The sequence below is a fragment of the Rutidosis leptorrhynchoides genome, chromosome 4 (genome assembly GCF_046630445.1).
Source record: "Rutidosis leptorrhynchoides isolate AG116_Rl617_1_P2 chromosome 4, CSIRO_AGI_Rlap_v1, whole genome shotgun sequence".
Classification (NCBI taxonomy): Eukaryota; Viridiplantae; Streptophyta; class Magnoliopsida; order Asterales; family Asteraceae; genus Rutidosis; species Rutidosis leptorrhynchoides.
Window position 1 is genome coordinate 182,763,876 of NC_092336.1, and position 11,921 is coordinate 182,775,796.

The 11,921-nt window shown below is 33.4% G+C and overlaps 1 protein-coding gene across 1 annotated transcript; it reads right to left on the reverse strand.

The window, feature by feature from the left end:
• Positions 1 to 397: 397 nt before the first annotated feature.
• Positions 398 to 10,953, reverse strand: LOC139841274 (gamma-interferon-responsive lysosomal thiol protein-like). Its single transcript, XM_071831500.1, has 5 exons — positions 10,693 to 10,953; positions 2,073 to 2,138; positions 1,802 to 1,942; positions 1,603 to 1,695; positions 398 to 628 (listed from the first exon to the last, which is right to left on the reverse strand). Exons 1-5 carry the CDS (start codon positions 10,951 to 10,953, stop codon positions 398 to 400), a joined length of 792 nt encoding a protein of 263 aa, XP_071687601.1.
• Between the last annotated feature and the right edge of the window lie 968 nt (positions 10,954 to 11,921).

An 11,921-nucleotide genomic window follows, 5' to 3' on the forward strand; every position in this document is an offset into this window, starting at 1 on the left:
TATAAACATTTTAGTTAGTGTGATTTTTATTTTTATTTTTATTTTTGTATAGTTAAATAAAGTGTCCACTTTGACGGGAAGGAAGAGTATTTTTTTTTTTTTTTTTTTTGGGGGAAAAAACAAACATTTTATAATAAATAAATCAAGGCAATCTATTACAAGAATGAAGGCAAAATCATACAAGACGCATACAGACTGCACAAACAATGCTCGATAAACAAAACTAACTGAGACTAAAACAACAAAGGAGGGGTAATTATCAATCATCAAGTTTGTTACACTTATTGTAAGTTCATTACCATACGTGTTTATGACGTGCTTGTTCACACAAACCACTTGAAAACACGTTATTATCTAAAAGGAGTTCGTAACGTACTACTACACAGAAACTCTAATTTTACATGGAATCTGCCGTGCCAACATTGGGCATCCAAGAAGCTACTATTGCTAAGATGATTTCCAAAAGGGTTGACCTTGACTTCGCGTTTTCTTCATCTTTGTAACACTCATCATTCCTAGGTTTTGCGTTCTTTGGAGCACCAATGGGGTGAGATACATCGAGGCACGCATTAGGCACATTCGAGCCTTTATAAGCTTTACATATGTAGCTTATGAATTCTGTGAAATCCTGCAAATTAATTAAATTAAACAACTACCTAAAACACAAATATGTGTGGCAAAATTTTATCGGTTGGATTATATAGTAAATAGTACCTTGTTTTGTTTTATTATTTTTTAAATTGTAAACCTTCAATTTTTTCTGTAATATATATTTGTTACTTTTGCTTATGTTTTTTTTTCTTCTTATTGTCTATCAAATTTAACAAACGTTCTTCAGCCAAGACCACAACTCGTTAAAGTAATAATAAGTGCCATTATTGTTAGTGCATGTAATCCTTAGTTCTATTGTACTTGAACGTTATTTTAGTAATGTATTGTCGGACTTATAATATTGTGCACTAACTATTGACTATTTTTTAGTAATCGTGAATGTTTAAAAATCAATAGTTAAGAACTGACCTTCCTATCAACCGACTGACAGACCAGTCGATCGAATGCAGACACCATCGGTAGATTGGTGTAGGTCGGCGTAAGTTGATAGTCCTTCGACTATAAGAGACAGTCGACCGACTGACAGTCAATCGATCGACTGTCGTTGCAGCAGTATATATACTGACTTAGGGTTACTTTGTCATGTTACACATCATATACAACCCTAAGTCCGTATTGTCGAATTGTTGTCGTCCCAAACCATCTACCCACCGAACATAGGCTTCAAGGTGTCGATGCAATCTAGTTTAATCATCTAGGTTTGACTTATTTGATTCCAAGAGTTAAGTTTATTCGATTAAAGCTTCGTCCTTTGATTTCCGCCTTAGAATAGAGATTAGATTGTTTGTAAGATCCCAAAATACGTCCAACAATTATATGGTAGCTTACGATAAAAATTAATGTTGAAACAAGTTCTTGACTTTATAAAAGATTTTAATTCTTTGTTGCTTAGTTAGGCGTATGTAATTTGAACGCTTTTGTAGCGAAAAAGAAAGCAGATCAGGAAGTGGTTATAATCAATCAATCATTAGGCGAACTCAAAATACTCACATCGTAAAGCGGTTGTCCATCAACAACCCCCCATGGAACATAAGTATGAGCAGGTTGTAGCATTTTTGTTTCTTGTGCATATTGTAGCTCAAGCTGCAAAATGTATAACACATCATAAATTAAATATACTAATCAAGCAGTAAACTGTGTTGGCAATTAACAAGCAATTAGCCAAGTATACTACTCTGTAGTTACTAACCTCATATCCAAAACCACTACCATAACAATCTGCAACAGGTTTTGGGTCCAAATTTAGCTTCTCAAAACACGTTTCCCATTCTGTATACTTGTTTTCATAAGCCAGTTTTTCGATGCAATACACAAATGGGAAGTGGTCACTCTGCATTCAAATTCACTCTGCATTCAAATTCGCGTTAAAACTAGCAATATCACAAAATTAAATTTTATATATTTTTAAAAGAAAATTTGATTTTTATAGTTTAATACTACTGTAGTATGTTAGATCTTACTACAGATGGCCAGGTTTGAATTGCACAGGCCTCAACAGTATTAAGCATACACTCCCATTCACCAAGCTGCAACATGAAAATAAAAAAAATCGTATTAACAGTTAAGTAGTACATTCATTCGTATAATGTTTGAGGCATTACTAAAACAAAATCATTCACTAAAGTACATTTTCAACTTTGATAATGTTTTGAAAATTGAGATGGGCTAATTTCACAATCCCTTCCCTTCCTTCTATCTATCTATCTATCCATCTATCTATCCTATTCTATTCTATTCTATTCTATTCTATCTATCTATCTATCTTCTATCTATCTATTCTATTCTATCTATACATTAAAAGAAAGTGATAATTTATTCTATTCTATTCTATTCTATTCTATCTATCTATCTTCTATCTATCTATTCTATCTATCTATCTTCTATCTTCTATACATTAAAAGAAAGTGATAATTGAGATATCTTTTATTTCAACTTTTAATCTCCACCATTAAATCAATGAAATGACAATCACTGCCCCTTAATCTACACCATTAAATCTATTATAACTAAATAAGTATACACTCTAACATTTTCTCCCAAAACTACCCCCAACTGAAACACGCTTAAACAGGTGGACAACTAGATTTAGATTTCAGAAATACTAATATCAAATCTCCATCCCAGACCCCGCGGCTCCCATCGTAAACACCTGCGAACCCTAATTCCATTCGCATCACTAAAAATGCTTCATCCTTTCCTTTTCGTTTGCTTAGTTGTTAGCCTGATCGTCCCTTCCTCTCCTTCTGTGCCATTCCTCTCTAAATCAAAACCTTAACTTCGCATTCCCAAGAAAAAATTCACAGTGGAATCGCAGTAATCAGCATACACTAATCGCGGGTGAGTATCTCTGATTTAAGGCTTCGATCATTACGTTTTTCTTATACGTTCTCTGATTTTGTGCTTCAATTATTAGGGTTTACAGAAATTGGTGCAATTAACTAATTGTTGTATAGCCTCCAGCCAGAAGAAGTTGTTTTAATTTGAGCAGAGTAAACAAGAATCGAATGTGGGTTCGCCAAATCAGAATTAGGGTTCGCAAAATTAAAGGTAAATCGAATGTGGGTTCGCCTCATCAACCTTCTTTTTAATTGTTGTTTAAAAAATATAGTGTCGGGTAAATGGCTGTCTAAATTGAATAGATACACACACGTATATGTGTGTAAATAGTTCTCTTTATATTTGCCAATATCTTTTGCAGGCAGCTTAGACTGATGGGTGTTTAAGATTTTTGCGGTTATTGCTTCGGAAGATCTTGATATCGAGTAATTGAAGAAGCTCGTGGAGTTGGTATGTTTGTGTTCACCAACCTTTTGAACATATTATTTCGTATATAATGTTGGATGAAATTTTGATCTGAAGCATTCATGTGGTCATAGGGGTTTGAGGTCTCTAAACAAGAGGTTTTGATCACGTTTCATTCATTACATAATTCTATTTATATCTTTTTTTAATTAGGGATTGTAGGTTATTCAACTCTAAAAAAGTAGGTAATTTAGACTTCTTTTCAATCTAATTCCAAATCTCATCACATTGTTCAGGGTAACTCCTCTATCGCTTTCCATCATGTCAACGTACAACTGCTTCACAACGAAGTGATAGGAAGGAATACGTGGGGTGACAGTTTAGTGAATAAGTAGCTTGATAATTTCTTAAGTATAATAACTTCGGGGAAAGAAATGGGATTTCAGGCCTTATCACTTTCTAAATTTCTTCGTATGTGGTATTAATGGTAAGATGGGCGGGTTGGGTTACATATGGACATGTTTATTTCGTTGTTATTGTTACATGTACTCTCTGTCTAAATATCTGAATTTCGGGTCAAATATGATTTCAGAAATTATCTTGATCGACTAATTATCTGTTTTATTTTATATAAATACAAATATGATTTTTTTTAAAGAGGAAGTTGTTTTGAGTTTCTCATTGAAGTAAAAATATCTCCCAAGTGAGTGTCATTACTCATGAATTTTGAAATCAACTTTAATTTTTTTAGTCACAGTATTTATATCAAAATTTATGCATGAATCACGTTTTCTTATGAAACATGTCTGTGTTGCATTTGTTAACCGGGCAAGACTCTATTAACAGGATTCGTGTTACCATCCGCATTCGTAGCATTCGTGATAAGACTGGATTATGTGAATTGATGTGTTTGACACTCAGCTATCGAAATACATTGCTAAAAAGTACCACTTTGCTGAATGCACATGCAACTACTGTAAGTTATGTTTTCCCATGGTCGAAATTGACCGCTTAAAAGTTCCACCTTGCCATATGCACGTGCAACTACAGTAAGACTTAATTTTCCATTTTATTTATCATTGTAGTGTCTTGATCCATGAGATATCCCTCTCGAGTTGTACGATGTCATGCATAATAACATTTTTTTTTATAATCAAACTGTCTACTTTTAACCTTAATAACGCCAATAATGGTGGGTTCACTATGTCCAATTATAAGCAAGTTGTCTGCTATGAAAAACTTTTTAGATCATGTGATTTTAATATTTTTCGCTTCGTCATTCATAATGTTGCATCTTTCAACATTATTTGAAATTTACGTATGTGAACTCTTTATTTTATTGAATGTTCTAATGTTATTTATTTTTATTTCTTGGAGGCAGATATATAACGCGCTCTTACCTTGAAGGAGAACCAAAGTATACTCATAATAAAATAAATAGCTTTCGCTCTCTATACAATATCAACACATTTAGAGATTACAATTTTGGAGTAATCTATGGGAAACTCGACTAAAAAATTAACTACAATATCTGTATTCATAATATATTTTGGAATTCATGATGTCTAGGTTTTGAGTTTGATGTTTTTGTGTCTCTCATTTGGTCTATTTTTAGTTGGTGTGCAAATCATATGAAGATCATATTGTTGATGTTGTTGAAGGTCAATTTGACTTTTAATAGTCAAACTGTTATTTGTTGGGTCAGAGTTGGAATATTCAGAATCTAGTATGGAATTCGCATGGTTACAATTAATGGTTATTGAGATTGAGAAGGTTAGTGAAGATTATAAAGTCTATGATGATGATGGGTTTTTTTTTTTTTTTTTTTTTTTTTTTTTTATATCAAAGTCACAACTGGAAGAAATTAAAACAAATTATGTGTTTGGTGATTATTGATCATAATTAGCATAATAACATCATCTGGATCTAAATGACAGGTTATAATTTTTAAATTTTATAAAGATTTAAATTATGATTATTACTGGATTTAAATGTCTATTGACTTTCTGTAGTCAAATGGATATAATTGGCATTTCGGGCGGGTATATCTGGATCAGTTATGTTTTATATTGTTTTGTGGATGGAGCAAATTTTTTATATTTTTACATCATTTATGTTTTAGGATATTATAGTACATTAGTAATTATATAGAGAATAAAATGGATATTATTGAAGTGAGAGTATAAATTTTATTATAAGTTTTGATAAAAGTTTATAGAAAAATTGAAATGAAAGTCATGTTGTTTTATTTTGCAATATAGTTGGTTGAAACATGTTTTATGGTCATGTGGATTTGGTTAGTACTTATCTGGCTTTTCGATGCAAATGCATAGGTACATGTTTTGTGCTCGTGTGGATTTGATTGGTCAGGCAATCAGACTTTATGATGACACATCCGATGAATTATCATGTGAAAGTGAAGGTAAATACTTAATTTGAGTTGACAAAACATACGTTTACAATCTCTGGCCTCTCTATTTAGATTTGAAATTTGGATTAATAATAATTTGATTTTTATGTTGTTTCATGGTCATGTGGACTTGGTTCGTACATGTTATATGGTCATTTGGATTACATTAGTACTTATCTTGCATTTCTATTTAAACGTGTAGGTACATGTTTCATGATCATGATCATGTGAATTTGATTGGCGCTTATTTGCTTCAAAGGATATTACGCTATTGATGTGCTATGAGTTGTAGTTGTACCGTGCATATATTGCTATTAATGATATTATTATTTCGTTCTGGCTACTAAAGATTCATTAAAACCTTAATTTTGTAGTTCAGATTCTTAAGTTATTACTTTTGTTCGGTTTCTTTAATTAGTGATGCCTATGTATCAAGTTAATTCACGTTTTATATATTTTGTCGTGGTTCAGTTATTGATTTGGGCATAAATGTTACCAATTTCAAGAACATATATTTGATTTAGAACCTCAAAGTATCCAGTTTTAACTAATTGTGACTCAAATTTGAAAAAAGAATAGCATAGTACTCATATTTTGGTATGCTACTTGTGGTTTTTAGGTATGTAAATTTGGTACATTAGTTAATGCAACATGGGTCTCCTCTAATTTTAATAATTAAAATACCATGCCTATAGATGGGCAAAAAAACCGGATCCAGATCCGATCCGGTGACCCGATCCGGAACCGGATCCAAGCAAAACCGGACACAGCAAAAACCGGATCCGGATCCGAGATCCGATCCGGTTCCACCCGGATCCAGTTTTTCAAGAAAACCGGATTTTTTCCGGATATAAACCGGATTTTATCCGATCCGGTTTGGATCCGGATCCGGATCCGATCCGGTTTTCAAAAAACTAGCCGTTTTTTTTTTTTTTTTTTTTTTTTTTTTTTTTGCAGTTTCAGCCAATTTTTGCAGTTTTTTGAGTTTTTTTTTTTACCATTTTAACCCCACAAAGTCCATTATAAATACATGGTAATGCCTTGGTTGAAAATGCACCAACAAACATTCTCATATTTATTTCTAAATCACTAAATATTCTCTAATCTCTAGTCTAATTATCCCATAATGGATAATTCACAAGCTTCCGTTTCCGGTTCCGCTTCCGTTGGAACATCTTCACAAGGCTACACTACGGCCGATATTGATTACAAAAAAGAAACAAAGCGAAAAGGGGACGTTTGGTCCAAATTCGAGTTGTGTGTAATGAAGGATGGTGCGGAAAAAGCTCGTTGTACACAATGTATGAAGTTCATGGGTGTTTCGGGTAATACAACGTTAAGAAAACATCTTGACAAAAGTTGTAGTGCAAGGCAAGACCCGAGACAACAAACAATGCGGGCCGATGGTTCGATTTTTGAATACGATGCCGAAGCTCTTCGGCAAGATTTGTCAAGGTTTGTCATTCAACAAGCGCTTCCTTTTGAACCAAGTACACGCTTTTAATGATGTTTTTGAGAATATGTTTGGTATTTATGCAACAAAATATGGTCGACAATCAAACCCAATTGTTGACCAACCCGGATCATCTTCTCGAAGGAGCCGAGACCTCAAAATAAGTCTTTTTAACTTGGTACGTGAAGACGCTTCCAAACGCGCACGAACATCGGCACCCACAAGCGAGTTGGGAAATTATAAGATGTCAAACTTTGCACTAAACATGAGTGAAGAACAATTTAACAACCTTGACATTTTAAAATGGTGGGAAACAAAACAAGACACATATCCAATATTAAGCATTATGGCTCGTGACTTATTTACCGTTCAAGCTTCAACCGTAGCTTCCGAATCGGCCTTTTCTTTGAGTGGTCGAATTATATCGGAAAGAAGGTCAAGACTTACCCCCCAAGCTGTGAAAGTATGTGTATGTTTGAAAGATTATTTGGATGGGGTAGATAGGATACAAGATCAAACTTCATTAGAAGGTCCGTTATATAACGACATTGAAGAATGTATAGAGTTTGAAGAAAATTTAGCTGGATTATCACCTACAACAACCGAAGAGAATTCCGACAATGAACTAAACGAAGTGGATGAAGGTGACTATGAACCGTTTGATATGGACCAAACCGAAATGAATGTATCGGGTTACCAACAAGCTTACCTTTCTCTAGTTGATGACCCCGCTTTTGAAGACTACGATCGAAGGCACCATCCTCAACGCGCTCAACAAGATAACACATTTGGGTCATTTGACGACTAAAGTATAACGGGTGATGGCCATGCCGAAGCTCGATATACTTTAGTCTTAATACATTATTGGGTGATGGCCATGCCGAAGCTCGAAATGTATTAATTATAATTGTATTGTTCGAATAAAAGTGTTTTTATTTTTATTATTGTATCGTTCGAATAAAAGTGTTATTTATATAATTGTATTGTTCGAATATTGTTATTTATATTATCTATTGTGTTAAGCAGTTGAGCATTATAACTTTTCTTTATACCGATTATATTATTGTTGTCAAACGTTAAAAAAATAGAACCGGTAAAAATATAATTCGCAAAATCGAATCCTAGTCCAAGAAAAATCCGAAAAAATCCGATCGAGATCCGAAAAAGAACCGGTTCCGGAAAAAAATCCGAAAAAAATCCGACGCCGAGAACCGGAACCGGATCCGGAACCGGTTCCGAAAAATCCGGACAAAAAAATCCGGTTTTTTTTTTTGTCCGAATCCGGTTTTTTATCCGGTTTGTGCATCTATAACCATGCCCATCGATCAAGAAGTTTGAAAGATTTGGTAGTAAGGAGTTTTGGTTTGTTGATATTATATATATATATATATATATATATATATATATATATATATATATATATATATATATATATATATATATATATATATATATATATATATATATATATATATATATATATATATATATATTCCTGAAAAAATTGAAATTTTATAACTAAATGTGATAATTCAATGCCTGCTCTTAAGTTATGTATTTATTTGTACTGTTTCTCAGTGGGTATAGCTTCGTTAAATTGTCCTTTATGCTCATTAGGTATTGAATTAGTTGCGCACACGCTCTTTTAATGACAAGTTGCTCATGATGATTTGAATAAGATCATGATTTGGATCTATTTAGACATCCATGCAGTCGGTTCTTGGTCAACGATTACCGATTGGACTGCAGCGTAGAGTGTTTCAAAGGAGTTAAAACAGAAGCTTCAAGTGATTTGTTATCCTATTACTTGTATGGCGTTTTCGGAACCAAGTTCTTTTTAACGATAACTCGACACGCAAATGTCTTCTTTTTGATCTTATCGCTTTGTAGTCTTTTATGTGCACTTCTCATAGAAGTCCTTTAGTTTCAATACTTAATTTATATCAACAATTTTGTTCAACTTCATCGTTTGCCTTGATTTGCTTCTTATACACATTTTTTGCCGATTTCATTGAGGTGTACATGACGGATAAACATCCCTCTTAGGTCATTCTTTTTACCGCCTATAGTTAGAGTTATTATGTTCAAAAAAGTACGGGAAAAAGATCTACCACATTCTACTTACACAAGTTTGATTGCATATTTATTAATAAACAAACATGTATTTGCTATTTTCTTTTGTATAACTCTATACATAGATTTTGTTCTCTCTATTATTTGCTTCAACTTCATCAATTGTATACATTTGTATCTTAGACAATTTTTGTCAAATTTAATCTTGGGCGATCATCCATAACTACTTACATTTGCACATTTTATTGACGAAACCCGCAATTTTTGCGGGTCTTAAGCTAGTTACAGCAAAATAAGATAAGATATTTTAATTACTGAAAAACATATAAGGTTTTTTTTGTTCATGCTACTCGGAAGGCCAAGTACTTATACACAAATGTGCGCGGTCTAAGCGGGTTGTTATATATCCCGTGGTTGATTATGACTCTCTTCGTGGCCAACCTAACCGAAGATATGGTGCTTATGAGTTATGAGGTTTGTACCTGATCATGATACCTCTTGTGAGGTTTGGACTTCAATTAGTATAATAGGTTATTCTAAAACATATCAACTACCACCGATCCAAAAATGATAAGTGGGTGAATGGATGTTCAGGCTACTTGGTGAGGGTGGATATTTTTACTCGGATACATCGCATAAACGTGTTACGACACGATCGTTTGCAACCCTTGCCATATGACCTCCCGAAATATGCTACTACTAAAGTTTTAACCCAAAACCTCTAATCAGTTGCTCAACCATTGTGCTATCTTAGGATCGTTAAGGAACCCAAAATAATGTATATTTATACTCGCTCAGTTCCAATTTAATATCCAATCATTAGAATTTGTCCAAGATGCCAAGAAATAGTTCCTTTTGCACGGGTAAGAAACTGGTGTATTTCCACGGGTTGCCCTCATTCCGTATATAAGTTCTTTTGAATTTATCGTCTTGTTTTTTGTGGATTAGCATCTCGGGGTACTTTGATAGGCATAAAGAAGTCGTCTTGGGACAAAAAATGTTATTATCATATTCACACTCTACTTTTTGTTTATTTTATAGTTTTATTTGCTATTTTTTTATCTATTTTTTTATTTTACAAAGTAATTGTATTAAACAACTTTCAATACTCCTTTTTATTAGGGGGATGATTCTCACACACACTTTTTTGATCCTCACACACCAATTGAGTATTATTAGAAGAGTAAAAGGTTAAAATAGGTGTGTGAGGATCAAAAAAGTGTGTGTGAGAATCATCCCCCTTTTTATTAATGAAAGTGGACAATTAGATTGGAACAACAAAAAAAATAATTGTATTGGGATGATGGAGTTATAATAATTATTAATGATAAATAATAAATAATTAATGATAAAAGAACCTTTCTTAATCTAACAAACCATAACTTGATACGAGTAAACAAACCTGGCAAACAATGGTGCCATTGGCACTTATCTTTGCATTTCCATAAGGACTAAGCTCAAGATCAACTATCGAAATTAGTCCATTTTCAATAATCTTATACAAATAGTTGATTATGAAACTCGCAGAAGTCGGACACAAAGCTTCACAATATAACGCCAACTTCACTTTTTGCTCGTTCGATGACAACAACGATACCGAGGTGGAGAGATTTGCAGCTAACGACACGATTACAATTACTAGTAGCAAATTTGATCGGAACATTTTGCAACCATGAAACTCCGTGTTACTATTGTTAGTTAATAGTTATGAACTAGAAAAAATTCGACCGAGCGTTGCTGCGGTTGTGTTCAACGCGCGGTCATATTTGTATATACGTTGTTTGGTACCTAATATATCTAGTAGGTTGGGTTGCTTGTTGGACGTGTACGTATATGTATGAAATATAGCTCGAAATATTTAGTGTTTTTTTGACGATGTCCGTTTCGCGTATAGTTAGTCGCGTTGTGTTCGTAAAATAATATCGAGTTGAACGGTGGTCTCGGAAAAATTTAGCTCGCACCGAGCGAGAATATAGGGCCCGTTATTTAGTGTTTTTTTTAACGATGTCCGTTTCGCGCATAGTTAGTCCCGTTGTGTCCGTCTGATTTTTTCGAGTTGAACGGTGGTCTCGGAAAAATTTAACTCGGACCGAGCGAGAAGATAGGGCCCGTTAAAAATACGGGTGGAATTATTTTCTTTTGTTTTTTTAAAAATTATATATTTACGTTTTCTACCCCTAAAAAGTAGAAATTTGGGGGTCGTTTTGTATATGAAGCCGAATTTGAGGGGCCGGGTATAGTGTGAACGCAAACTTAAAACGATATTCGGATAAAACTGAAACTACGATTTTGCCATGCATATTAGTATATAGGGGTATAGGGGTAATATGTTGTAACAAAAATTGGTGTTTAGCTATACAGAATTTACCGCCAAAATGACCCTTTATAGTTGATTTATTTACATTTTAACCATAATGAATAATTCTACTTTTTTGGTATTTTGCATTGATAGATGGGGTATAATGGAAAAGGGTGAAATTGTCCAATTATCTGGTTTCTTAATGTATGTGCTTGCTATTTATTCCGTGACAGAAAAAAAAAATAATGATAAACGGTGAGCTTGTCTTATTTGGAAGATGATAAATCCACATTCATTTTTTATAAATTCACTACTTTTTTTTTGCCATAGTT

What these genes read in the sequence shown, in the direction of transcription:
- LOC139841274 (XM_071831500.1), bottom strand. Translation starts at nt 10,953, where the DNA reads ATGTTCCGATCAAATTTGCTACTAGTAATTGTAATCGTGTCGTTAGCT. An exon ending in GTAGTGGTTTTGGATATGAG is followed by an intron (nt 1,696 to 1,801) that starts GTTAGTAACTAC and finishes TACATTTTGCAG; the next exon opens with CTTGAGCTACAATATGCACA. An exon ending in ATGGACAACCGCTTTACGAT is followed by an intron (nt 629 to 1,602) that starts GTGAGTATTTTG and finishes ATTAATTTGCAG; the next exon opens with GATTTCACAGAATTCATAAG.